General features: G+C 50.3%; 2 protein-coding genes across 9 annotated transcripts in view; both read right to left on the bottom strand.

The window, feature by feature from the left end:
- The window catches only part of AGBL4 (AGBL carboxypeptidase 4), a 1,107,854-nt gene that overhangs the window by 164,754 nt on the left and 916,061 nt on the right, over positions 1 to 27,039 (bottom strand). The window lies entirely within an intron of this gene.
- BEND5 (BEN domain containing 5) overlaps positions 3,291 to 27,039 on the bottom strand; it is a 47,898-nt gene continuing 24,149 nt past the window's right edge. For all 3 annotated transcript variants that reach the window (XM_080655967.1, XM_080655966.1, XM_080655968.1), the window contains 3 exons: positions 17,532 to 17,680; positions 11,638 to 11,851; positions 3,291 to 3,812 (listed from right to left, as the gene is read on the bottom strand). In XM_080655967.1, coding sequence (XP_080512093.1) covers positions 3,655 to 3,812; positions 11,638 to 11,851; positions 17,532 to 17,680 — 521 coding nt within the window. In that variant the 3' untranslated portion in view covers positions 3,291 to 3,654. The remainder of the gene's footprint in view (positions 3,813 to 11,637; positions 11,852 to 17,531; positions 17,681 to 27,039) is intronic.

Raw genomic sequence — 27,039 nt, 5'->3', positions numbered from 1 at the left:
GCAGTGCAAGCTGGGATGTTTCCCCTACTTCCCCAAAATTTCTATAAAGTGGTTTTCCTTTGTAATTACAAAAATGGCATAATTTAGAAATGTACCCAAGAAACCCTTGGGCACATAACAGTCACTAACACACTTTCCTCAGCCAGAAAATACAAACAAGCCACATCCTCATGTTTCATCTGGGACAGGGGACTTGCTGCCAGGGCTTCTGAAGACAGTGCCCAGCCTCATTGGTTCAGGCCCTGCCGGCTCAGTAGTGACCGTCCTGTCCCCCATAGCTCACTGGCCCCGAAAGAAAGGGATGGAGAGAAAGAATCGAAGGGTGAAAGTGAGGGGAAATCATGGGTGCCCGGGCTGGAAGCCACCTTCCGCATCACCGCATCATGTCCAATAGAACAGCACGCAGTGGGCATGAAGGAGGTCTCTCAACGAGGTTTAGGCAGATCCTCAGCTCTTTGAGAGAATTTATTCTCAATTTCAGGTGTCCTCAGGCATGTTAGAGGGAGCACGTTGTCTCACTTCGGAATCACTCCTATTGGTTCGTTAAAGCAGGACTCCTGTGTGACTGACTGGTCTTGCTCAACAGCGGCCCTTGTGCTGAAATACAGTTGCCTGGCTCCATCTCCCACCTACGGAATGGAGCTCTCCAAACCAGAGCCCAGGAATCTGTATTTTAAGCACCTCGGCAAATTCTTAAGATTGGGCAAGTTTAGGAAACCCTCATCTAACACAAAAACCACTTGAGTTTTGTGAATGTAATAAACTGTGCACCCTCCTAATTAGTGCTATTCCCGGTCCCTCCAAATGGCTTCAATTAACAGGAATGATTTCCCTTGACTGGTTACTTAGGCCGGCCTCTCCTGAACATACCTGAGATGACACAGCTAGATTCTCAGCGAAGACCATAACATCCACTCATCCTTCGGGGAAGAGTGAAAAGGGCAGGTATCGCACAGAATTGGATCTGATCCAGCTCCACTGCTAACTCTGCCCATTTCCTCATTTGTGTGGGTATAAGAACGATGGCCTTGCCCTCATCTAGCAGTAACAGGGCGCCAGGTACACAGCAGATGCTCAGAAACCTCTCAGTAACCAGCGTGTCCAACGTCCCCTGCTCCCGTCGGAATCGGCTCTCAGGTGCTTCCTTGCCACGCCCACTTCTGATTTCATCCTGCCTTACAAGCTAAGGGTCACTAGCATGTGTGTGGCCTGTAGAGACTTACAGAGCCCTTTCTCCAGGTGCCACCTGGATCCCTCCCCACGACAGCTCTCAGTTATTACTCATTATTTCCACTTTAGAAGAAACAAGCCCCGGAGAGGTCAGGCAATCTCTCAGAAGTGGTAAAGTCAGGATTTGAACTCAGATCCCAACACCTTTCACAACCCTGTTCTCTCCCTAGTATGTGCATCATACATTACACAGAGCACTTTCACCTGTGTCGTAGCAGTTTTTAAACATAGATTTCCATGCTATTTCCCCCACCCATCTAAAAGCACCTATGAAGTTCCTAATGTATCAGTCTCTGCAGAGAAGTGCACAGCTGTATGGTGTTTGTGCCTTTGCCCTGCTTAGGGGGGAGGGATGAGCTCCAGTATGACACATCCTCTTCCAGTCTCTAGTGCATTCCGTACTACACATGCCCAAGCCACCCCATGCCATTAATATGAGCACATCTAATAGCAAGAATTTATTGAACACGACTGCCCCTAACCTTACTGACCTCATGCAATGAGGACCCTACAGTAAACATTTAGGAAAGTTCTGGCACATATTTAGTATCCATTGTTGCTGCCATTATTACTAATAATTATCTGTATAGCCTGTGCCATAGGCATTATTTTCCTCATTATACTGATAAGGACTCTGAGAAGTTAACTGATTGGTCCAAGATCACATTGCTAGTTTGGGGAGAGCTAGGAAAATACCAATAAAGAAAATTCACATCTATATCCTATTAGCGAGCATATAGTATTTCACATTATAAAGGATTATTTTATTTACTGGAGTAAAATTCCTCAGAGGCAGCCACCACCCTTCTTACGCCCTCAGAGGACACTGGTCACCTCCACTTACACTGAATATCCTTAAGTAAAGGACTCTGAGCTTTTGCTTACAGACCAGTGGTTTGATGGTGGGTAACCCATTAGAGAAATGAGAGGCCAACATTTTCCAACCAATGCCTTAAAGCCAATAACCAGAAATTAAGAAAAAATAATTATATATATATATATAATAAAGATGTAATACGGAAATGGTCATTACGCCATGAAGCATGACGACAGACCAGAAATTAAGAAAAAATAATTATATATATATAATAAAGATGTAATACGCAAATGGTCGTTACGCCATGAAGCATGACGACAGACCACGTAACGACCAGATCACTGATCAGCAGGAGGGTGGGGCAGCAAGCTACAAGCAGGCAGTGGAGAGCTATAGGAGGGGGCAGGGCAGCAAGCTATGGGGGGGTCGGGGGGTGGAGGGAGCTACAGGAGGGCGGGGCAGCGGGTGGAGAGCTACTGGAGGGTGGCAGTGAGCTACTGGCGCACAGATTCGTGCACAGGGCTCCTAATATATATATATATATATATATATATATATATATATATCACCATATATATATATATAGCACCATATATATATATATATATATATATATATATATATATATATAGTCCTTATGGCAACTCTGCAAGGTAGGTATCATCTCCTTACAAAACAGAAGAGTTGAGGTTAAAACCAGAGCACAGGGGGGCGAGGGCGAGGTTTGGAACCCAGGTGCTTGCCACTTCCAATGTACCAAATGCTGACTTCACAGGCATCACAGAGAGGAAAGTGCAAATCAGCAGGAAGATCAAAGGTGGTTTGTCAAATTGCACACCAGGCACCTTGGAGACTCAGCTACCGAATGAGATAAAAACTATGTAACATGAAAGATCACTTGAGATACAAGATAAGAGAAACAAACTGAGAGCAGATGACCTGCCCCCGACTTCCCCATGGCAACCCTGGACCACATCTAACATCACTGCCCCGACTCGACTCAAATTATCCAGAAGCCAAATCTCTGGTCGCCTTGAGTGAGAAAGGCGAGTGGTCCTAGATCTGTCCTTTGAAGCAGGAGAAAGCAATCTGCTTTTGAGACAGCCCTTCGCAGCTGTAGTCAGCAGCACACCCCTTATGAATTCTCCCTCCTTCGGCCTGAGTGTTCCGCCCTCAAACACTCGTCGCCTCCACTGTACATTTAATATCCTTACATAAATGAGGATAATGATGATGTACATCAAAGAATTAATGAGCTTTATTATAGAACAAAATAGAGAAACAGAGATAAAAGTCCTTGAATGGTAAAAATATCAGTTTGAATTCTGGGTGAAGTGACAGGCAGGTCAGAGACACTCCATCCCCTGCCGAAAAGACGTTTTCCCATCCCCGGAACAACACCGGTGCCGGGCATGCCCGAGGCTCAGCACATCCATCTGCCTTCTTTGAAGTGGGAGGTCCAAGTTCAGCACAAGCCGCGACCCCGGAACCCCACTGGCTCCCTGCCACGCGCCACCGGCGCTATGGGTCTGATCCGGACGGCGCCACGGCCCGCAAATCACACGCCGCACAAGGAAAACGAGAAGGCTTTATGAAAAATCCAAAGTTTATTGCAAATTGTATTTTGCTTCCCTTCGCTCTTCATTTTTACAGGATTTATTGATATCCATGATCTTCTCACAGATGTACTTGTTGACTTTGGAGAGTCTCTGTGCAATTTCTGTTTCGTCCACAGTCTCTTGTGCTATTCTGTCGTATAAACACTCTGGACAGGGGAAAGAAACAGGAAGGCCGAGGATTAATGGTGAACTGGAGGCAAATCTTTGGAGGGGGGGCGGGATGTGATTCCTGACATTTCCCAAATACCAACTCACTTACCTGGCACAGCGATATCTTCAAATTTTCATACAAAACCCATATACAGTAAATGTATCCTTTAAAAATAATGATAAAACACCTGTGTGCCTGCTCCCCAGCTTCCCTCTGAAGCCCCCAGTGCCCTCCCCCTCCCTGCCCTCTCCCGTCCTCACTAGAGGTAACCAGTCTCCTGCTTTTCTTTTCCTTTTAGTGTTAACACATACGCATACATCCTTAAATAAGGTATTGGTTCCTTTCCCCATTTTTTTTTTTTTACTTATTATAAGTGTGCCCATACTCTCTAGAATCTGACTTCCTTTTCCCCCTCAATATTAAAGATTTGAAATTGACCCGCGTTCAAGTGTAAGCTGCAGGTCATCCTTTTCCCTTGGAGAGTGGTGCCCTACTGTGTGACTATTCCACAGCCTGCGCTGCAGTTCACGGCCCGTGGGTGCCTGGGTGGTTTCCAGGGTTTTGCGACTGCAAACACCCCGGCGCTGTCTCGGGGACCTGTGCTGGAGGTTCTCCAGGACGGCGCTGCCTCGGGCACCTGTGCTGGAGGTTCTCCAGGACGGCCCGGGAGAGGAGCTGCCGTGTCAGGGTGTGTGCACAGTCAGCCTCACTAGGCGATGCCCAGCCAACTGTGTTCCCCAGCGGTCCTGCTGACGGGCACTCCCAGCAGTGTGTGCGGGACTGGTGGCCCCACGCTTTCCACTGGACGTGGTCAGTTGTTACGGTTTTCATAACATGGTGGGTGTGAAGTGGTGTCTCACTGTGTGACTGACAATGAGGCTGAGCACAGCCACTTTCTGAGTCTGCCATTTGCTGAGATGAAGGAAGGGCCTGACTTCCAGCCTGGAGACCTGGTGCCAATCATTAGCCAGATCCTCCTCTCCCAAACAAGGACAACAAACCAAGGGTCTCTTTTTAAGGCTACCTTGAGGCATCTGAGATAAACTTTTTGCAAACCTTCTTCAAACGGTAAGGAACACTGCACCGACGTGAGGATGTTACAATTATTTTATGTATATACGACTGTTCATTCCCAGCACCTAGCATAGTGCTCGGCACAGGCAAGATTAGGTAAATATCTGTTAAATTAATGAATTAATGTTTCTCCAGCAAAACCGGGGGTACATAAAAATTCTGGACATAAGAGGGCTGGGGACTGTACCACTAGGATTTCATCGTGGGCTAGACTTTTAACTTCCTTGAGCCCAAGCTTCTCCTCACCTACAGACCAGCCATGACCACCCAATCTGAAGGAATGGCCATGGAGGATACACAAGATCTGTGTGCCAGGCCAGCCCACAGCAGGTTATCCTTAGAGATGCAGAACGTCAAGGCTGGGAGGGATCACAGAGGCTGCCCTGTGCTAACCCTGAACGTACAGGCGAGAGGCCTGAGGCCTGGAGGAAGGCAGGAAGGATGGGCAGAATCCACTGCTGCCCCCTCCCAACCCCCCAGCCCTTCCAGGCATGCGGCCAGCCTGCCTCCTGGTGTCATCCTGCTGCAGGTGCACATGCTGCGGGCGTCCTGTCTCTGGGGTACCCTCCCATCCCGCCGAGAAGGGCTTTGCACAGAGCAGACTTTAAATACTTTTCATGGACCTCCACTACTTCCGACCACTCCCACACCCGACTAACCTCCACTTCCTCCTGACTTGGACTTTCCACTGGGACCGAGACAAGAAGGTAGGGGCCCCGTCTGTCCCCCGTCCTACCTCTGCTATTATCCACCTGAATTGCCTCTTCACTCCAGGCTGTCCCACAAAACAGTGTCTTCATTCTTCTCTTTCAAGATTACCCCGACCCTGGCCTCCACCTGCCTAAATCCTGTGCATTTTTCCCGATTCAGCCTTCTTGGGAACTACCAGTTTGAATTAGGAGACTCCACTCCGCCTGCAACCTCTGTGCTCCCACCCTCACCTGGGTCTTCCTCTGTCAAAGCACTGATCACACTAATAAAACTGCAACCACGCTGTCTTCCTACAGAACAGAACACGTGGACATCCCCTCTCCAGGCCCGGGCAAGAAGAAAGCAGTGACTGTGCTCGCACCGGAAGCAAATGAGGGAGACACCTGTGCTGGGGACGGTTCTGAAGTTCAGGTGTCTGGCTCTCAGCCCAGCTGCTGTGCAACCTCTAGTGGGCACCTCTCTGGTCTATTTCACTACCTAGGAGAGCAGCAGGTCAGACCAGATAACCCAGGGACATTCCTCCAGAAGGTCCAAAGGCGGTAAAGAGGCAGAGGAGAGAGGAGGAGAGGAAAGAGAGCAGGTGTGAGGGCCCTCAGAGCCCCCAGTGTGAGCTGGAGAAGATGCAGGAAAAGGAGGTGCAGACGGAGGGAGGCTTCAGAGGGGCCTCCGCAGAATTCCAATCATCGTGTGCTGGGGGTGAGCGCGCTGAATGGCCCCTCGGGGTGATGGAAGGCTTTCATAAGGCTCCAGATATTAATCATCTGCGGGTGCCAGGAGCATCTCCCTCTGCGAGGGAGCGTTTGAGATTATTGCTTAATTAACAAGGTTTATAACGGTGCTAATGTGTCCTATTAAGAAAGTTATAAAAATTAACCAGAACTTAGTGCTGGGCTCCTCGGGAAAACTCAGCCACTCTGCAGAAGGTCACTTGACCTCAATAAGGTTGCACTGTCATTCCAGAGCTTGTCCCGCCCTCCTGCTCTCATCTTTCTAAAGCAGGGTCAATGTCCACGCCATCCCCTGCTATCCAGCAAGAAATGATTCTAAGATCAGAGAAGAGAAAATTCTCACCAACCTGTGAGCGTCAAAGCTTTTGTCATTTTTATACCGCACACGTGGCTGAATGTGATAAAATTATACAAAATAAATACAATCTCAACCCGCAGACAGCTTGCATGGGGAAAGCCAGTCAAATGCAATCTGGGAGAGCTCAAACCATTAGGCCCCAAATGGTGAGTGTGTGGTGGGATGGGAGAGAGCCCTCAGACCTGCCTGGCTGCAGCAAATCAATCCATCAGCAATGTGTTTTAGTAAGACAGGTACTGGGGGCAAGGCACACCTGCCAGCTCGGTCTGCTCGGCTCTGGTCTGGCCAGTGAAGGCCTTGGGCGAGTCAAATTCCTTTCACTGGCGTGCCAGGCAAACACTTCTCGGCTCAAAGGGGTTGCTTTGCTCCCAGTAGGCAAAGACACAGTCAGAAGAGAGGAGAAGTAGGCACAGGGCACTCTGGACTAAGAGGCTTTCTGAAAGAAGGTTCTCTCAAGCAGACCTGGGTGGTGAGTAGCAGAGAGCCAGGCAGAGCCGCATGGGTGCAGGGTGGGGAGTATGTCCCAGGTCCTGGGAAAGCATCTGCACATTCCCTAACGTGAGAGAGAATAGGCTTGTTCAGGGAATGCGGTAGTTCATATGGCAAGAACTTAAGAGTTCGAGGGAATACTGCTGAGAAATAAGGCTGCAGCTACAGCCAGCGGCCACATTATGATGGTGCTTGTATGACACATTAAGCAGCTTATCGTTTAATGACAGGTGATGGTAACAAGATCATATTTTTGTTTCCCAAAGATCACACAGTTACACAAAGGAGAGAAGGGTCTGGAAGCTGCTGGAGTAGTGCAGGGAGAAGTGGTGTGACCTGGACAATGAGGGGGCTGTGGGATGGAGAGGACAGGGTAAGAGGTATGGGGGCAGAACAGAAGGGGAGTGAAGCATGTGGAGTAATCAAGGATGAGGCATCTCAGGGTCCCTGGCTGGTGGTACCATTCACCAAGATGGGGCACACAGAGGGCAGAGGCTTTGGGGAAAGCCGGAGGAGGGAGCAGTGAGTAGGCAGCTTTGCCAAGGCTACGGGACACCTATGAGTATGAGGATATGGCCAGTGGGCACCTGGGTGGGTGGGTCAGGAACTCAGAAGTATGGACTGAGGTTAAATACAGATGTAGGAGTCATCCTTCACTGACTCAACAAATGGTTACTGAACATTTAATAGATGCTAGCCCTCAATACTCTGCCATAAAGCTTATGTTTTAATGGGTGTAGAGGAGAAGGACAATTTCAAGTAAATAAACCAGTAGGAAATGGTAGGCAGACATTTTAGGGTGATAAGATAGCAAGGAAAGGCTGCACTGGACCGGGCAGCTGGGGAAGGGCTCCCTGAAGGACAATGAGGAGGCAGGACAAGCAGATGGGAGAAGGGCACTGCTGGCAGTGGGATCAGGAAGGCAATGGAAGAAGGCCTGCGTGGTTCGTGCACAGGGGGAAAGGGGAAGTGGTGAGAGATGAGGTTGCAGGGGTTGGCAGGCATCGGCAGGCATCGGCCGGAATGCGGAGCCTGGGGTTTCACCACAGGACCATGGGCTCACTGAGGGCAGTGGGAACAATGGGCCGTGAGCTGGGCTGAGGAAAGCTTTGTGGACTGAGTGAGAAGAGGGTTGGAGACAGAGGAGAGGGCAGCAGAGAAGGAGCCCACTGGTGGATGAGAAGCAGACAGGCAGGAGGGGACCCGACTGTGCAGGCCGGATTTCTCAGTAAAGGAGGCGTGAACATGTCCCGCAGTGCTGGGAGGAGATGAAAGATGTGCCCTGGCTTAGTAAGCAGAAGTCATTGGGAGAGTTGGCAAGGGCAGATTAAGTAGAGGGCTGGGTGTCGAGGCCCCATGGCAGGGGAGTCACAAGCGAACACAGGCAGTGAGTGTGGGTTACTCTTGCAAGAAACCTGCAAGTGAAAAGGAAGAGAGATGTGGTGGCAGCTGGGTGATGGTGGTGGCCTCTGGGGAGTGTTTTGTTTGTTTTGTAAATGAGTGATCAAAGTATATTTAAATCATGCTGGGAAGGAACCAGTGGAACAGGAATATAATTGGAGGAACAGGTACTCAGGAAGGCAGGTGGGCTAGGGTACAGATGAAAAGAATGCCCAGCCCCAAGTAAGAGAAGGAAACTCTTCTTTCCGGACATGGACAAGAGGCAGGAGAATGGGGGCTCCAGGTAAGCCTGCAGGTGTGGCATAGAACATCGTCTGAATGGGGCTCAAAGCACAGTGAAGATGTCTATTTGGCCCGCTGGGGAGGTGGGATAAGGATGTGATCCTGGCTTTACAGATGCAGACACCAAGCATCTACTTGGTACCCACGCTGCACTAGGCTTGGGGAAGCAAAAGTAAATGCTACGAACCAGGGTAAGCTCCAAGCTACGCCAAAGCAGAGCTGGGGCTCAACAGCAGGCTTCTGACCCCTGCCCCCAATTCCTATTTCCCATCACATTGCACAGGGAGCCAGCGGGGGAGGGCTTCACAGCTGAAAAGCACTGAACAACCACGAACTTCCACACAGAGGCAGCTCACTTGTCAGCAAAGGTTGATAACTTCTCACACCTCAAACATAACTATTTCCAAAGTTAATCCTAGACAGTCCTCTGAACTGTCCTAAGAGGCAGGTTTTCAGCTGAGGAAACTGAGGCATGGGGGGAAAGTGATTCACAAGCAATCACACCAAGGGTCAGTCAGTCTCAAGGTTTCACTTGGTCAGCCCTCCTTTCCTGTGCTCCTACTGTGTGCAGGCCCTGTCCTAGGCATGAGGAACTGGAGATGAAGCCCGTATGGTCAGACACACAGCAGGCGACTTCATACCCTGTGGTGATAGTGAGGCAGCCAGTCATCTGAAGGCACCTGGGACCTGCTGAATCACATTTCAACATGAATAAGGGAAACAGTGGTCTGCCACCTATCAGGTGGGCCAGGGCTGCCTCCCCAGGAAGGCCTCTATCTTAAGGTGACTTCCCAAATTAAGCTCCACCATTTCAGACAACGGGCCGACTAAAGGTTACCTCTGATTTTCTAAATAGAAGTGGCTGCCTAAATCAATTAATCCTGAGTCAGCCAGGCAAGGCGGGCAGCGTGCTATACAGTGCAAGCCCTAGGCTAGGGTCTAGGGGAGTGGGTTAGAATCCAGGCTGAAACCTTATGGCTGTGACCTCATGCTGGTCACCCATATCTGTGTCCTGCCTCCTGACCTCCAAAATACACCCAAATCTGGCCATTCTTCTCCTCTCAGTGCTAACCTGACTCCATGCTACCATCACCTCTCCCGAGACCACTGCACCAGCCTCCTAACCAATGTCCCATTGGTTTCTCCACATGTGAGGCCCTCACTGCCTTCCTCCTGTAAGTGGATAAATCCAGCCTGCTCACCATGGTCTTCACGGCCTCAAGACTGGCTCTGGCCCACCTTCCTGACCTCCCTCTCCCCTCACTCACGACTCCATGGCCGCCGAGGCTTCTTCACCCCTTCAGCATGCTGGCCCTTGCGCCTGCTCTTTATTCTGCCTGTTCAGCACCCCTCAGACCTTCGCCGGGCTGCCCCCTGCATATCCTGTTCCCAGCTCACATTCACCTCCTCAAACAGGCCTCCCGCCACCAGCCGCACAGCCCTCTCCTTCCCACCATGTCACCTGCCTCATCACGCTTCACAGCCTCATCAGCACCTGAAATTACCTGACCTGTTCACAGACACAGCTGCCAGCGGCCCCAACCTGCTACGGGGCCTGATCAGTGTGTACGTGGGGATTGATTGGGTACTACTTTCTTCAGCGTGCCCGGCTCCGGGCATGCGGAGACCAGGGGTTAGAAATGCAGCTTCTGAGCCAACCTCCCGCCTGGACTCCTGGCTCCACCCGGCCAGCTCTGGGATCAGGACAAGTTACTTAGCAGCTGCGCCTCAGCGTCCTCAGCTGTGAAACGGGTAATGAGAGGAGCCAACAGTAGGAGCGTTAGGAGGATTAAATGAGTTAGTGACGTAAAAGTATTTTTAAAAATAGAACTGTTAAGAAACCCCCAGAACCTGAAACAGTAGGTGCTCAGATAATCAGCAACCACTGTAGTACTCCGCTGCCTGCACTCTCCGCTGGGAGACTTGCTGGTCTCTGCGAGTTATGTTATCTGTGCAGTAACTGGCTGTTCTTGTGTTCATCTTCCCTGAGAGACTGTGAGTGCTTACAGATGAGACTGTGCTTATCCCTCCTTGTGTCCTCAATGCCCAGCAGAGGGCCTGGCCGGAATAAGAGCTTAGTGACCAGATGGAGAGAGGGCAGGAGAGGCCAGGAAAGAAGGAAGATGGGGGGAGGGAGGGAGGGAAATCAGAGTGTCCAGGGTATAGCTGTATTTTTAGGGAGACCAATGACACCCTGTCTCTTTGCTGGCCCCCAACCCACCCCAAACACCAGAAAGAAGCTGGAACGAGTGCCCCTCACGGGTCTGCACGTCATTAACTGCTCTGGGCACAATGCAGGGCTGCACAGACTGTGCCCAGCCTTGACCTCTGCTCTGCACACAGCAGCACTCCCTTTCCATCTCCCTGCCTTTGTTCCAGATGCTTCTGCTTCCACAAGTATCTCTCTTTACACATTTGCATCTCCATGTCTGACGGATCCTTCAGGGCCCAATGCAGTGACCCTTCCCCAGAAATCCTTCCCTGACTTCCGGCCGTGCCTCCTCCCCCCAAGAACGAACTCCCTGAAACATGGCCTGCCCCTCTCCCATGCCTGCCCATGCACTGCACCGTGTCCACGGGCTCATTTGCTGTTAACGGGAGCTCTTCTGAGACTAGGTGCACGTCTGCTCCTGGGTCCCGGAGCCCAGCCTGGGCCTGGCATGGGAGCCCCGGTGTGTGCTGAGCTGAGCCGTGCTTGGTCCACCATAGCAGAGGATAGGACAGTGCCCCCCCCCCCCCCCGCACTCACCCCCCAGTGTTTCTCTGCAGCGACCTACCTCGGACGATGCTTAGTTTGTGAGGCGAGAGGGGCGGCTTAGGGACGGCATCTTTCTTTTTTTTTGTGGCAACTCCTGTGACGCTTCTGTTCTTCAGAACATCTGTTCCCCAAATCATGACTGCCAAGTTCTTCGTGTACTTGGAGTCTCCCTGGGTTACTTGTAGCTGGTGCCATTTCTCCTCGTCAACCCAGATCCCGCTTCCCAGATGGACCTGGAAGGGACAGGAACGCAAGCACCTGCTCAGTCGGACAGCATAGCAGCTGGAAGCTTCCTTGTCCTTTAAAAGACATTCCTGCACAACGCCAAGGGGTGCGTTCCGTAAATGCTACATTAGCTTTCTTTAAGGGAAATGTGGTCCTCGCTTCCTGGATACCAGGCCTTACTCCTGCACTTCACATCCACTATCTCAATTCTTCTCGGCACCCCTGGGAGGAAGTGCTGGGCCGCTATTTTCACTGCAGATGGAAAAACCAGGTTAAGGAAGGGGAAGCAATGGGCCCAAAGTCTCTCAACTAGGCAGATGCAGACCTGGAGTTCTCAACCAGATCACGTTAGCACAGGCCGCTCAGAGCCTGACCAGGCTTCAGGCCCACACCTGGGCAAGTCCTTTCTCTGCGACACGTTAGAGAGACCCCTCTCCTTCTAAGGTAAACACCCCGGGACGCACATCCTCCTGGCACAGAGGCTCTCTACATGGTAGCACACGGGCCGCCTGGTGAGCTATAAAAAAGGCCGGTGTCAAGGCACCATGTTCAGAGATTCTGAGTTATCTCATCTGGGAGGGGCCTAGGTACCAGGATGGCTGAAGGCTCCCCAGGTGACCCCAGTGTGTAGCTGGGTGGGGGCAGCACCCAGGCTCTGCACTGATCAGACAGTGTGTCTGTGCAGGTCCTTCCCCGTCTCTGGCTCCAGTTTCCCTGAAGTCGAACTAGAAGAGTTGGATTCATCTTTTTTTTAAAATATATTTTTAAAAATTTTAATGATCTCAGAGAGAAAGTGACAGGGAGAGAGATAGAAACATCAATGATGAGAGAGAGAGTCATTGATTGGCTGCCTCCTGGGGATGGAGCCTCCAACTTGGGCATGTGCCCTTGACCGGAATCGAACCTGGGACCCTTCAGTCTGCAGGCTGATGCTCTATCCACTGAGCCAAACCAGCTAGAGCTGGATTCATCTTTGTGCTCCTCTGGCTCAGAACACCTAGGATTTTACATTAGATACCACCCCGGAGTCCGATTCTGATGGCACAGAGCACAGAACGCAATTGCACGCTCCCTGTACAGGAGCGCTCAGAGAGTTTCAGCACAGTCAGTGAGCTGCAAGCTTGGAAGCTTTTTCTCCTTCCTGGCTCTTTTAACAATTCAAAAAAAAAAAAACGTTTGTTAACATTAACCATCAAAAAATAGAGTTTGACTCCGACGTGGCCATTTATGTCGTGTTTCTGCTGAGTCTGTGGAGGGTGAAGAGGCCTCTGTGGGGAGGGAGGGAGACAGCCTCTAATAAGCCAAACTTTCTAAGGGGAATGAAAAGGCTCTGCCAAAGGTCCCTGTCTCCGGAAAGACCTGCAGGTCGCCACCATGGCATGGTCAGGAGATGTCTCGGGAGAAGTCCTGGTCTGACAGACGGCACACACACCCCCTGGTCAAAGATGATTAAAGGTCTTTCTGCTGAGGCTTGGCTTGGAAAGGAAGGTGAGAACTGCACAGTGGCAGAAGGGTCAGCCAACAACACTCCTCCTCCACCAATTACCGAGGTTTTACCACCACTGAGGAAAAAAAGCAACACAGCCCACCCATGGCTGTCAGTAAGCAAATAATCCACCTGCCACATCTGATGTCACTTCCTTTTGCTCAAAAAGATCCTCCAGACCTCTTCAGGCATGACTTCAGATAACCAGATCCACCTGCCTCCCTGGGCCACAAACTTCAGTGCCACCCATCTGTTCACAGGGCTCAACGAGGTAAGAGAGACTGGAGTGCGTGTGCTGCCTGGGGCTGGCCGGGCAACACTAGCCCAAGGTCAAGTCTGAACTGTTCTCTGCAGTCTGCACTGCGGGCAGGCAGTCTGTGCCAGGGCAGGCATACTGGGGACACGTGCCCCGCTGCTCCCTGCGGGACCCCAGTCACCTCCCCCGATGACACTCCGGAGCTACCCATGCAAGCTCCCAGAGATTGGGGAAAAACAAGGAATTTGGACAAATTCAGAATTGGAAAACCACAGAGACGGAAGATCACTTCAGTTTTCACAGGTCTCTGCTCTTTTCTATCCCGGGCCCTGCTTATTGTTAAAAGAGAGATGACAGTCATTTTAGCCAAAGTTCTACCACAGAAGGGAGCACATATATTTTTGAGCACTTATAATGAACCAGGTATTGTACCTTCAATTTATTTATCCTCATACTGACCTTAAGGGATGAGAACGAACAGGTAGAAATTATTCCCATTTCACAGACATGAAGAGAGACTCAGGGGACTAAATTGCTTTTCCTAAGACATATTACCAATAAAATTTAGAATAAAGATTCAAACCCAAATCTGTATGACCCCGAAGCCACCTTCCTGCTACAGCCAGTGTCATGGTGGAAGCAGCAGGTCCATCAACGTTCATCTTCCTCTGCACTTGCCAGTCTGTCCCTGGCAGCCCCACTGCACACAGGGAACCCGGGAAAAGTCGCAGGCTGGCCTGCTGGCCTCCAGTCCCTGCTGCCTCTACCCACCCTGTAACCTGCCAGACTGACTTCCCTAAAACACGGCTTTCCTTCTTTGACTAGATGAATTCCGCAGTCTCTCTCAAAATCTGTGAAAGACATGATTCATGTCAACCCCCTGGAATCTCGGATGGCTCCCCATTCGTTGTCCCATCCAATATGACATCCTCTGCCGGCTCCGAAGGCCTCTAGGACCCTGTTTCCTAGCGTTTCCCTGCTCTGGCCATCGCTCTAGGAACCTCCCGAGCACTTCATTTCTTCCTGCTGCCATTGTGTACCCCGAGAGCACGGGCCTGGAGCCTCTGTCCCCGGGTGTGGATCCTGGCTCTTCTACCAACAGCTGAGTATCCTGGGCAAATCACTTGACCTCTCCGAGCCTCCCTTTTCTCAGCTGTACAACAGGCAGACCACCACCTAGTCTGTAGGGTGTTTTGAGAATTAAATGCGTAAACATAAGTAAAAAAAAAACCTTCAGGACGGCACACAGCCAGTAACTTACTTCCTTCGCCTTCTTTCCCCACCCATGTCTCCACTCACGCCTTTCCCCTGTCCAGGAATGAATGAAGGGAATTTCTTCTTAAACCTGCTAATCTTTCAAGCCTCAGTCCAAATACAGAAAACACTTCTAACTACTCAGGGGCTTGGTTCTACTCCCTCTGGATTTCTAGCCTAGCGAGAGCCCTCACCACCTGAATCAGCCCTTCACAGTGCATATCTGGGGAGGGGCCGAGGCTCTGCATCTTCGTCCCCTGCAACGTGATCAGGACTAGTCCGAACACAAAGTAAGAAAATGATGGCATCTTTAATACGTTTTCAGGGCACTGGCTTTCAGTTCTGATGAGTTGCTGTGTCTTGGAGAAGGAAATCTTTGCTGTGACATTCACTCATATAAGGCCAACTTCATAGCACAGAAGGAAATGTAAGACCATCACAGGTATCTGCTGGGCATCTGGAACAAGGGCTCTGAGGTCAGCGAAGCTCAGGGTCACCTAGAGCAACGCCCCACTTTCAGGGATGCAGCAGAATAGACTGGAAGGAGCACTGGCCTAGAACCAGGAGACCTGGCTTCTTGCCTCTAACCTGTTGTACTATTGTAGACGGGTCTCTTGGTGTATTTCCCCGTGAGTATCATGTATACATTAGACTGTTTAAATGAGAATGGTCTTTGTGGCTTTATGATTTGATGAGTTTTTGAAATAAAATATTTAGATAAAGAAAAGCAATGAACTTTATAGAAATCAGACAGTAACTTTTGTGGCAAGCACCATTCACATAAGCCACAGTTCGCTATTGGTCAAGGGAGGCTGTTAAAAACATGACATCTGGTAGGATGGGACTTGATAAAAAATGTCTTTGTGTACTGTTTTGTAGGACAACAGTAGTTTCCTACTAGGAAACAGATCCCAGTTTAATGCTCTAGGCTTTGCAGAGATTAAGGCCTTTGTTCGGCAGGGGAAAGAAGGAGGGATCAGAAATGACAGCCCAGCCAAGAACAACGAGGGCTAATTCTGGGATGTGGGTGCTGCTCTGGGGAGCTGCCACCCATTCCCAATATGTCGCTTCTTCCTCTCCCTTCATCCACAGACTAGTTGCAAACAAAAGCCAGGTTAGTATCATGTTGGTGCCAACCAAAGAAAAAACAAAATCGGCATTTTCAAGAAATGTGCAAGTCATGTGTGAAAAAATTAAGTGAGATTTAAGAGACCCATTTTTTGGAGGAAAAGTGATAACTTTGCAAAAGAAGCCCCTGTCATCCTCAGAAACTGTCCATCAGCTTTCAAAGCAAGATACACAGGATCTCTCTTGGAAGCTACTTTAAGAAAAAGTCCCTAGTCATTCCACAATGTGATCATGACTGAAAGGAAGTCAGGAAAGAAAGAACAGTCCTTTCTTTCCTTTACTTCAATTGGGAAGGGCTCACCAAGCTTAGAGATACCGTCTGAGTCACCAAAGTCCCAGGGCGTATGGACCACATCCACCTTCCCAGACATGGGAGCTGAGGCCTAGAGAGGAAAGGACCTGCCTGGGTCACACAGGTAGGGCAGAGCGAGCTAGGCTTAGAAGTCAGGACTTCCTGCTGCCACCTCGCCCCTGCTGTTGGCTGAAACAAGGAGATGCAGAATGGGCCGATGGCCTGGCCCATCAACACTGCTTCTGCGGGGAGGAAGCGCCCAGTGGGATGGCACCACATCCAAGAGAGCTCTAAGGACCACAGCTTTCCTTCCTCAGCTTGACTATATTTGCCTTGGCTCAGTCTGGCCAGCTGCAGGGATACATCTGGACAAACCCAAATGCAACCTTTTCTTTCTCATCAGCCCACAGGGGAACAGAACTGGGTAAACAGAGACCTTTGAAGCCTGAGGCAAGGAAAACCAACACAGATGCTTCTCTGGGAAGAAGGGAGGGGATGTCTGCAACACACGCAATGGTGGCAGAGAAGACAGCACTGGAACGGAGGCATCTGGCCGCTGCCTGGATAAGGGGCTCTGCTGTACCTCTTCCAAGGTGAGTTCACTTGGGTGTTAGACCAGTTTTCTTCCTGCCCTGCTGCCATATCTCCCTGTGACTGACTGAACGACTTCCGAAGGCTATTCCATTGCTTTTCATTACTAACAGTGTTTAGGTTTTCTTTCACGATCCCTCCGCCCCTCCCCACAAGGGTCTAAAAATAAAAGAAAAGCTGAGGAGTCATTTGTGGGCTGACCACCACTCAATGTTCAGCTTGCAAGCGGCGCTGGGACGAGAATCAAGTCTCAGTCACCTCTGTGTCCCTGACACCCAGGTCAATGGATACATATTGACTCATGACCTATCTCAATCAGTTCACTTCTGGTTCACCTTAGAAATTTATGCATCTGGTTTCGTGGAAGGGTAGGGCAGTTTTCAAACTATCATTTAAAAAATCTTTCTCACTAATAAGCTATTTTAAAATGGCAGTTTAGTTTTAGCTGTTTTGGCTCAATATTTAAAAAACAACAAACCAAACCAAACCAAACCAAATGATGAGAAAAAGAAAAAAGTCCCAGTAAAGGTCCACTTGTGATAACACACTGATTCCAGAAAGCGTCCCTTAGGGACAGGCCGGGAGGCCACCTGGCCGCGCTCGGGAATCCCCGCACCCGCTCCATCTTTACTCTGACTGACAGACACTCGCAGGGAAGCGGTATTGAGCTTGGCACACTACCTTGCCATTGTCTAGGATATACTTGTCCATGACAGGTGCAGGAGCGGGGTAATAGGACGACGTATTTGCTTCCTCACTGAAAGTGCTCCGTAACTCCGGCTCGGGCTCGAGACATTCTGACTTTACTTTTTCCAAGTCAATGGCAGGACCTAGGCAGTTAAGAAAAGAGATCTGTCTAGAACTCCAAGGAAAATAAAATGCAAATATTTTTAACTATGCATCTATCAGTACATAGTGGCACAAAATATATCTCTATATAAATGGCTTATTTTTGTCCATCGGACTACTTAAACCCAGGCTTGAAACTAATATGAGGTATGAATGTCACAAGCAAAAAGTTGGAAAACTGGAAGACGAGAATGGACTAGACTCTAAGTATGAATGAGAAGCACTCCTCCTGGTGTCTCTGTCTAATGGACATGCAGGGGACTCCATTTCCTGCACAGGAAAGAGGTCCTGCTAAGACTGGGTGGAGAGGGGTGCATCTACTGCAACATGAAGATTGTGTATTTGCCCAAACCCCCATCTCTCCAGCCTGCAGTGGAACGGACCACAGCAGACGAACAGAGGTTAAGGGAAAAGCAGAAATGCAAAGGCCTCCCCCTCCCCAAGACCTAGTATCTAAACAGGAGCATTTCAACCAAGAAATTAAAACACAATACAGATTAGGCCCCTGATTGCCTGATCCAGCAGCTACCCTGATTTTTATTTTAATGCAATCAACACAAATTATGCGCAGATTAACAGGGAAAGAAAGCTAGATAAATGGTGGTGGTTTCTATGGGGGATATGCTTTACTCCATTAGCTGGTAAAAATGATGGACTGCTTTTTAAATCACCTATTGTGTCTTGATTACCAAAGGGCAGAGAAACAGGATGAAAATGAGTAAATAAGGCTGAATGATTTGATTAACTTGCAGGAGAGCAACTCTGAGGGCCAATGGAGAGTTGAGCAACCTGGAAATTCACCCCAGACAGACATTTCAGGAGTTGACTGGGATCAGATTTAGCTGTTGCCACAGCAAATCCCCCTGGCTGTGCATATAACTGTAGTAACAGATGAATTTCATCGTCGAAACTTCTCTGACCCTAACCATGTGGACAACCTGGTACAGAGTTCTTTACATACTAAAGACCTGACCACCAATCTGGTTGTGATTCTACGTTCAATCGCCATATTCTAGACTTTCGCTGGTGGTAGGGATGGTGTTGGTAATTTTATTATGAAAATTCCTCATGACAGGCCTTCCCACAACAAGAATATCATTCCTGAGTTGCTGGCAGCTGCCATCTGCATGACAGAGTCTCTGCGATTTCAGCTGAATGTAAGATAGCTGGGACCAGAAAGGCTTGGCTCTTCCTGTACAGAAAGTGCAGAGCCCACTCCTGGCTCTGTGATGCTTGACTTGTGCATCCCCAGGTGAGTGGTTGGCAGCTTCAGAAGCTGGCAGAGTGGAGGACTGACAACATCTAATTGTTCTGACAGCATCTCCCAGTAGTGCGCTACCTACTCAAGGGCTGGGCCTCGGTCGGACTCCTGCCTCTGTCCCTAGCACCTGGCACCAAGTAGGTGATCTCTAAATGTTAGCTAAATGAATAAAAGAATGACAACAATGAATGAACAGTTCCAAAGTTTCAGAAACAGATGCCAAAGCTTTTCCTCTGTGTGAGATCTCAGGGTAAATTTTGGAGATGCAAACAAACTTCAGTGAAGTGTCTGATCTTCCTTAGAGCAGGAAGAAGTATTTCCGTTTCCCCTAAATGGCATGGCTGACCGGGTACCAGAGGTTTCCTCCAGCTCTGACATTCAGTGAAGGCAGAAGACATGGGCCAAGAGGAGGTCCATGCAGCCAGCGCCCAAGGTCATCTGTGGTAAGATTGCGTCCTTCCTCTAAGTTTCCATCTCCTTCGATGAGAGGAAGGTGTGGGACAGGAGAATGCATCCAGATCAGTTCTGACTCTGTCTGGTTCTCTCCATCCATCCCCCAATGGCTGCTAAAGGGATCTCCACAGGACTATGTCCCCCATTGCTTAGGCTCCCCATTACCCTCCAAATGAAGTCACACCCCAAACCCTACTTAAGGCCCAGAACCAGCCTCCTCTCCTCCTCAGGTGCTCATGTCTTGCTCTTCCCCATACTTCTGCTCAGGTCCCTCATATGCAGTGCTGTACAGGCCTCTGGATTTGAAGGCCACCTCATCTGCCTGCCAGGCCCCTGGTCCAACTTCAGAGTGAAGCGTAGGTGTCTCCTTTGTGAGGCCTTGCTCTGATCACTACCAGGTAGGTGGTTTCTACATTACAAATACTTCCAGCAAATTATGTCTGCAGCCAACCGCTGTCCACATCAGCCTGTGAAGCTCTTCAACAGCAAATATTTATCTACAATCGTGGCACCGAGGACAGTGCCCAGCACATTGCAGGCTCTCAGTAAATTCATGACATGAGAGAGGGGAACGAGGAATGGGGGAGGAAGAAACTTAATTAAATGGACTGGAGCAAAGATTCTGAAATAAAGCCTGCAGCTGAGGTGAGGCGCTTGGGGGTGGAGGCAGGGGCAGATGGGAAGCTGTCCTCAAACGTCTGAAATCTTTTTTGCATTTGAAACATCCATAGGCCTTTTCAGGAAGTAGAAACCAGGGTTGTTCAACAGAAATTGGAACCATCTGGCCAGGAGAAGGGACCATTCAGATGGCGATGGAGGGATAGGTAAGGGACATCAGAGGCGCAAGGTCAGGCTCCACTCCCAGTGGGCTGGCCCACCCTCCCCACACATGCACCTTCCTTCTTGCTCCCAGTCTCTGCTTGTGCGTCCGTCCCTCGGTCTGGGTCAGTCTACCCCCAGTAAAGTCCACCTCTCCAAGCTCCACCAGGGATGCAAGGCCGGACTGCAATGCCACCTCTCTCATGAGGCTGCCCGTCCCTTCAGAGAGAGTTAAGTCAGTCTCTCCACCCCTCGGCTTGGAATTTGGGGTCGGAGAGACTGCAGCGTAAGTTCTGGATTTGCCACTTCTGTTTAGGCGAGCCCTGAGCTTCCTCAGGCTCCCTATGGTAATCACAGTTTCTGTGCCTGCCTCCCCCACTAGATGTGAGGCCCGAGGGCGGGCAAGGACTGTCTTCATGTCAGAGTCCAGGGTCAGCACAGCGCCTGATTCAAATTCTATCCTCAGCAGGTATTTACACATCGATAATCACCTAACCTCTCAGACCCTGCTGCCTCACCTGAGAGGAGGAATGACAACAGCAACTTGGCCAGATGGCAGATTAAATGAATTAACCAAAATATGAAAGGACTACATCGGAATCAGGCACAGAGGGGCTGCTCAGTAAATAGTGACTCACCCTCCACCCTCCCACACACACGCGTTACACTCGGGGCTCAATTGGTCCAGTGCTGTGAGCCAGGGGCCCTGCTGGCCTTCTTTAGCCCCAAGTGCCCTGCACAGGCCCAGCTCAGAGCAGGCCCTTGCCCTCTCCAGCACACCCTCGTCCCCCCACTCACACTGGTCTCCCCAGGATGTACTCAGATCTTTTGGCTCCTAAGGAAAACTGATTCCTAACGTCCACAGTCAGCAATGTGTAACACCCTTGGCCCATCTCTTCTGCCTTCACTGAATGTCAGAGCTGGAGGAAACCTCTGGTACCCAGTCAGCCATGCCATTTAGGTGCTCTAAGGAAGATCAGACACTTCACTGAAGTTTGTTTGCATCTGTTAGTTGTTAGCCCTGCCTCCGCACCTGCCTTTCTCTGGTGCCTCAGCCCAGCAAAGAGGGCAGACCAGCAAAGGCACATCTTGGAAGGGATATGTCAGGAGACGTGGGTGTGAATCCCAGCAACATGACTTTAGACAAGTCACCTCAACTTCTTGTGCCTCATTTTCCTACCTGCAACGTGGGGCTCACCGCTAGCCACCCTGCAGACTGACTATGCCTCTGGGAGCCCAGCACCAGGCAGGCATGGAACGGAGACTCAGAAGGGGCAGATAAATGAAGGAATGACTCAATCGGGAAAGCGAGTGTTTAGTATTACAGAATCAGAAAGAAAAGGAACAAAAAACGGGGTTTCTTTGGGGAGAGAAGGGAGGGCCTCAGCTTTTCATTTAAGGCAGGGGAACACTTCATTGCAAATTTTAGTCGGCTCTTCTCCCAAATGTTGGCAATTTGCATCTCATTACAACTAACGGTGCAGATTGCTGTTTTGCTTTTAAAAATTTCAGAGGCATTGTTCTCCTTCAAAGACATGCGACCAAATTAGCCACAATAACAGGCACTCGTGCTAGAGACAGCATCGTAAGATCTGGTGCAGATATTTTAAGCAACAAAGGAACTTTTTTCACTTGTGGGAAGAGTAGAATTTTTTTTAAGCCTTTTGATCCACTTCAGGTTTATTTTGGGGGAAATACAGCTTCCATGGAATGAAACCTCTCAGTGGGGTGAAGGAAGCTTTTAAAAACATATAAAAGGTAGTACTTGTCCTTTCATTCAGTCACTCCTGAACCCAGTGATCGCACAGTCCCTCACTGCACACCAAGCTCTAGGCCTGCCGGAGGCACTGGGGACCAGAGACAGGTGAGGCATGGCCCAGTGCAGGAGAAGATGAGAACTGAACATACGAAGCACTGTCACATCCACACAGACAGCCAGGGTGGGGTGGGGGTTGGTTGGCAAGCACTGGACTTGGTGTTAGGAAACAGTGCAAATCTCAGTTCTGTTACTTCCTCCCCCTCTTTAAGCCGCAGAGGCTTTTTCCATGAAACGGGAATCATGGCACAGAGGGAGGGGCTTGGTAATGCTTGTTGGCACAACAAAAAAATGAAATTATACCTTTCTTTGTCCTTGTTTACCTTGAATTGGATGAATGCTATTCTTTCTGAAAACTTCTCTTAAAAGCTAATGCTCCTGTTACTTCCAAAAGATTCAGAAGGCACCTGTTTCTTCAAAATATATATGTTGGGACACTGGATACCATTTCTGATTTCTGCTGAAATAAAGCTAATAATACTAGATTTTTTTAAAAAGAAGTACTAAGTCCTGCCATTTACACTTCTGGGCGCGAATAGGAAGTTTCTCTGCTCTCAGTGTAATTCTAGCTTCTTCATAAATGCAGAGTGAACCAAGTCAGAACTCTTCAATGCACACAGAACCCCTACTGTGCAGCGGAGGCACAGTGGATGGGGTGGAAAAAGGATTCCACTTTGCGGAAAAGAAGCCGAGCGTAGGACAGCTATGCAACAACGGAGGAACACAGGATCTTGGACAGAGACAGGGAGCTGCCCAGGCTCCTGTCGGCCCCACCATCCCTCACCGGCCACTCTCACCTGCTGCTGTAGCCACAGATGGGCTTCTTAGCCCCTATCCTTCCAGGGAGGGTGGGGACAGATCTAGCCTCATTCCTTCAGTGAGAACCTACTAAGTGCCAGTCCTGGGCTAGGCCTTGAATGACAGTCCAGCAGTGGAAAGAGACAGGCAACAGATCATCGCCACCCTGTGTCGCTAATAAGGGTCAGGATGCAGACTTGGGAACAGAAGCAAAGAAGGAGGTACTGCATCCGGAGGAGACTAGGGAGTCTTTAGGAGGAAGGCCTCAGGGTTTATGCGGGGTCTCGGAGGATGGATGGGCAGGAGCTTGTTGGGGGGAAGGGCTGGAATGGGGTAGTTATCTCCAAGTGGTTAGAGCAGGTGGCACAGAATCGAGGCTCACTGACCAACTAGGAAGTGAGCAGTGTGATGATCTGCACAGACGTGGGGAGGGAGAGATCGCTGCTAGATCAGTGATCCTGGAAGGCTTCAGGGAAGAGGCGAGCTCTTACTGGAGCTTTGATGGGTGACTAAGGTCTGGGGATGGTGGAGGGGCGGACAGGCAGGGGGTGGGGTCACAGTAAGCAGCAGGACAGTCTCGGAGGCGAAATGAGGCTCTGCTGGGCGGAGGCAAGAGAAGCAGTTCTAGTCTGAGGTCCTGGGCTGGGTGGGGTCCCTGCAGCTCATGTAGATGCCCCCACAGGAGGCCAGACCCTCAGAGCAGGGGAAAGGGGTGATAGAGCAGGCAAGGTTCCAAGTCATGGAGGTCAAGGTATTTTCTCGCTTTGAGGAATTACAGATATCCGTTTCAAATGACATATATGCTTTCCCCTGAGAGGGGCAGGTGACCGACACTTACTGAATGTCTTCAGCACTTTACATCAAAGTACCTTTTATCTTTGTAGGACTTTTCATCGCACTGTCCCGTGATTATTTGGCTAGAACTGAAACTCCGAGGACAGCCAGTCTTGTTTATTCTATCCCCAGCACCCAGCACAGTGTCCCGGGCAAGCATCAACTCTCATTAAACACGTGTTCAATGAAAGAAGTTAATCCTCACGGCTGTCCCGCAAACCAGATCTTATTGTCTCTGTAGAGGCTCAGTGAGGTAAAGTAATTTGTTTAAAGTCACAAGAGGCACGTGCTCCAATTGAGGGCTGTAGGTTCCATTCCAAAGCCTTGCTCTTCCCACTACCCTACACCTGGGCTAACGGCAGCTTTCAGGTCTCACCGGCTTCCCACATCAGGCCACTCTGTGGGACTTCAGCTCACCTCCGATCTTCCCAGACCTTCCCTGGGGCCCGTGAAGAACTCCTCAATTGTGCAGGGGAGTGGTGAGGAGGAGGGGGCGTTGCCAGGATTCATGGCACCTCTAGGAGCCTATCCTCTGCCAGTTGGTGGCCAGAGAAAACTGGGCTGGTTTTTCAACTCTGGTTCTTCTACCTCCCTCCCCACCCAATGATCTGGGCCCAGACAGCATCCACCAGCAGGGACATGCAGGCAGCACGGGTCTGCCCTGTCAAGCAGCCCTGAAGGCCCTGCACCTGCCCTGAATGCATAGAACAGAAGTGGGTGGCATGGATGGGTGGCGGAGGTGCTGTGGTGGGAATAAGACTGACTCCTGAGGGGCAACTGTGAGGCTCAGTGAGCACCTGAGGGCAGGAGCTGTGGAGAGGCAGAGTTCCACCATGTGGCTGATGGCTCCCAACCAAATCAGTCCATGACCTTGGCCTTGCTTAACCTATCCTTCAGGCCACGAACCCTTCCAAAGCGGGACCATCTGGGATTCATCTTTGCTCAATGGTTGTTGATTGAGTTGCCTGGTTCAGAGGCAACATTAACTTGGAGGTTGAGCGACCCTACACCAGGTCACTCCAGTGGGGAGAAACCCCCGTGTACCACCTGCAGGAGGGGCTGCAGCCTCGTCTCTCCCTCCTACCTACTCTTCACTGTGCAGTCCATCCAGAAACCACTTGCAGTTCCTGAATAAGCCAGCCTCCCTCACAATCCCAAATCTCTGTTCTGGTTCTCCTGTTGTCTGGGATACCATTTACTTCCTCATTATTTAGATAAATCTGACTAGTTCCTTATTTGGGGGCTTTCTCCAGCCACCTTCAGCACCCCTGCCCCAGTCACATAAGGAGCCTTCCTTAGACCCTTTCCCAACAAGACAGCTTCCTGGAGGCAGGAACCAGGCCTTAGCTATTTGATTTCCGCAGGGCCTGGAACATTGGAGAGTCCGATGAATGTTCCTGTACAAAATACTTCCCCACAGTCAGAGGCATCCAAAAGTGGAATGGGCTACCCTGGAAGGCAGCGAGTGAGCTTCCTGTGTCCAGGGAATGTTACCGGAGGCTGTGCAATCATGGCTGTGTAGAAGGCTGTGCTGCATGGACTCTGGGACTCCTTACAGGACGAAGCTGCCAGAACTCTAAGAATTACCTCCAACCAAACTCAGAGAGCCAGCCACCTGGAACAGCAAGAGAGAGTGTGGCCAGCCTCTGGGTCTTGCTGAACCCCGGAGGCTGGACTGATTCCAGCCATCGATCTTGGATGAACATTATCGCTGCTTCATTATGACGGACGGGAATGTTCAGATTCCACATGGCACAGGCATGTCCTGTTTCCTCTGTGGTCCTCAGTGTCCCCATCTATAAGATGGGGATGAGAGGTGGGCTTAGGTTCTCTTTAAAGAGACAATTTCTATTAAAAAACTCTAGGAATTTTCTGGTTGGCATCGTGAGGCCATATAATTTGGCAAAGTTAACTCTAGGAAGGAATGGTGGGCTCTTAAATTAGGCAGGAAGCATCCCACCCAGTAGCTCAAGAGGCCGGCAGTCTCAGAGCCCAATGCAGCATGTAAAGGAGGTCTAACCATGAGGGCAGGCAGGAGACGGCGCTGCAGAAGCACGGGGCGGAGTGCTGGTGAGCAGCCAGCCCTGTGCACGGAAAGTGAGACAGACCTCCACCAGAAACCCGGTTCTACTATTTCCTTGTTGTGTGGCCTCAGGCAAGAAATCCCTGAGCTTTATCTCATTATCTATTTACTCCTAGGGTTGTTTCATGTATGAAAAGCACCTCCCCTCAGGCCCTAAGCAGGCGTTCAGAGAGGCCAGCCATGCCCATGAGGAGCAGTTGCCCACTTCTCCCACTTCCATTCCTCTGGCTGGCAAATCCAGAAGCAAACCAGCCGGCCACATGGCAACACCCAAGCCAAGCACCAGCGAGGAGAAAGCCCAGCAACTCCGCAGGTTCTGGCTGCCCAAGCAGGTAGCACAGGGACAGCCCGAAGTTGTCCCTCAGCCCCTTTGCCCCAGAACAGTGACCTCTCGGGAGAAAGAGGAAGGAGGGTCCTGGACTGACTACTCTGAAATCAGCTCCTCAAAAAATCTAGGATGAACTGTAGCTAATTCTGATTCAGTCCACGGGGCAATATGTGCATCAAAGGGGAAGATGACCCATATGTTTAAGAGGAACAATCCCAGTACTCAGTACTCGGTCTTTTCCTGCCTTGGATCCAGATGCAGGAGGTACAGGGCACCATGGTTTCTGGCCCTGCTCCACACTTGCTGCAGCGGCTGGCAGGCTGCAGGCCTCCTGGGCCTCCCCTCCACAGTGGGGATATGAAAACCTAGCCTGACCGGATGCCTCGCCCATCCTCTCGGCTCTCTCAGAGCCCAGCCTCTGTGAGTGCCCCTGCTGACTGGTGGGAATGGACTGAAGGCTGGAGATGGAAGAGGGTGCTGAGATCACAGCCTCGGGAGCAGAGCCCTGGCAAAGAGGAGACGGAGGCAGAACTAGTGATGCCTGAACAATGGAGGGGCTCAAAAGGAGAGGTCCAGGACTTGAGTGGGAAGATAGAATTTCACCTAGGAAATGTGAGTGGGGGAAAAATCTATAAACTACAGACCAGTGAACTTGAAATCAAGACCAGACATAGCTGTAAAATATGATTTCTGAGAAGGGAAAGTAGCAATCTCCAGGAGACACAGGGCTGGACCAAAGATTAGGATATGCCAGACAACCACATCTGTGCTCTTCTGTCGGACAACGAGTGCTCCTGATGCACCAAGTGTTGCCCACACATTATCTCATGTGCATCCTCAAGTGACTCCACATCACTAATGTTGGACCCACTGAGCACTATGTGCCAGCCCCTAGGCCAGCCGTGGGCAAACTACGGCCCGCGGGCCGGATCCGGCTGTTCTATCCGG

This window comes from Plecotus auritus (genome assembly GCF_963455305.1).
Source record: "Plecotus auritus genome assembly, chromosome: 2".
Taxonomy (NCBI): domain Eukaryota; kingdom Metazoa; phylum Chordata; class Mammalia; order Chiroptera; family Vespertilionidae; genus Plecotus; species Plecotus auritus.
Note: the sequence above shows the minus strand (reverse complement) of the source record. Positions and strands in the feature narration are given on the sequence as shown.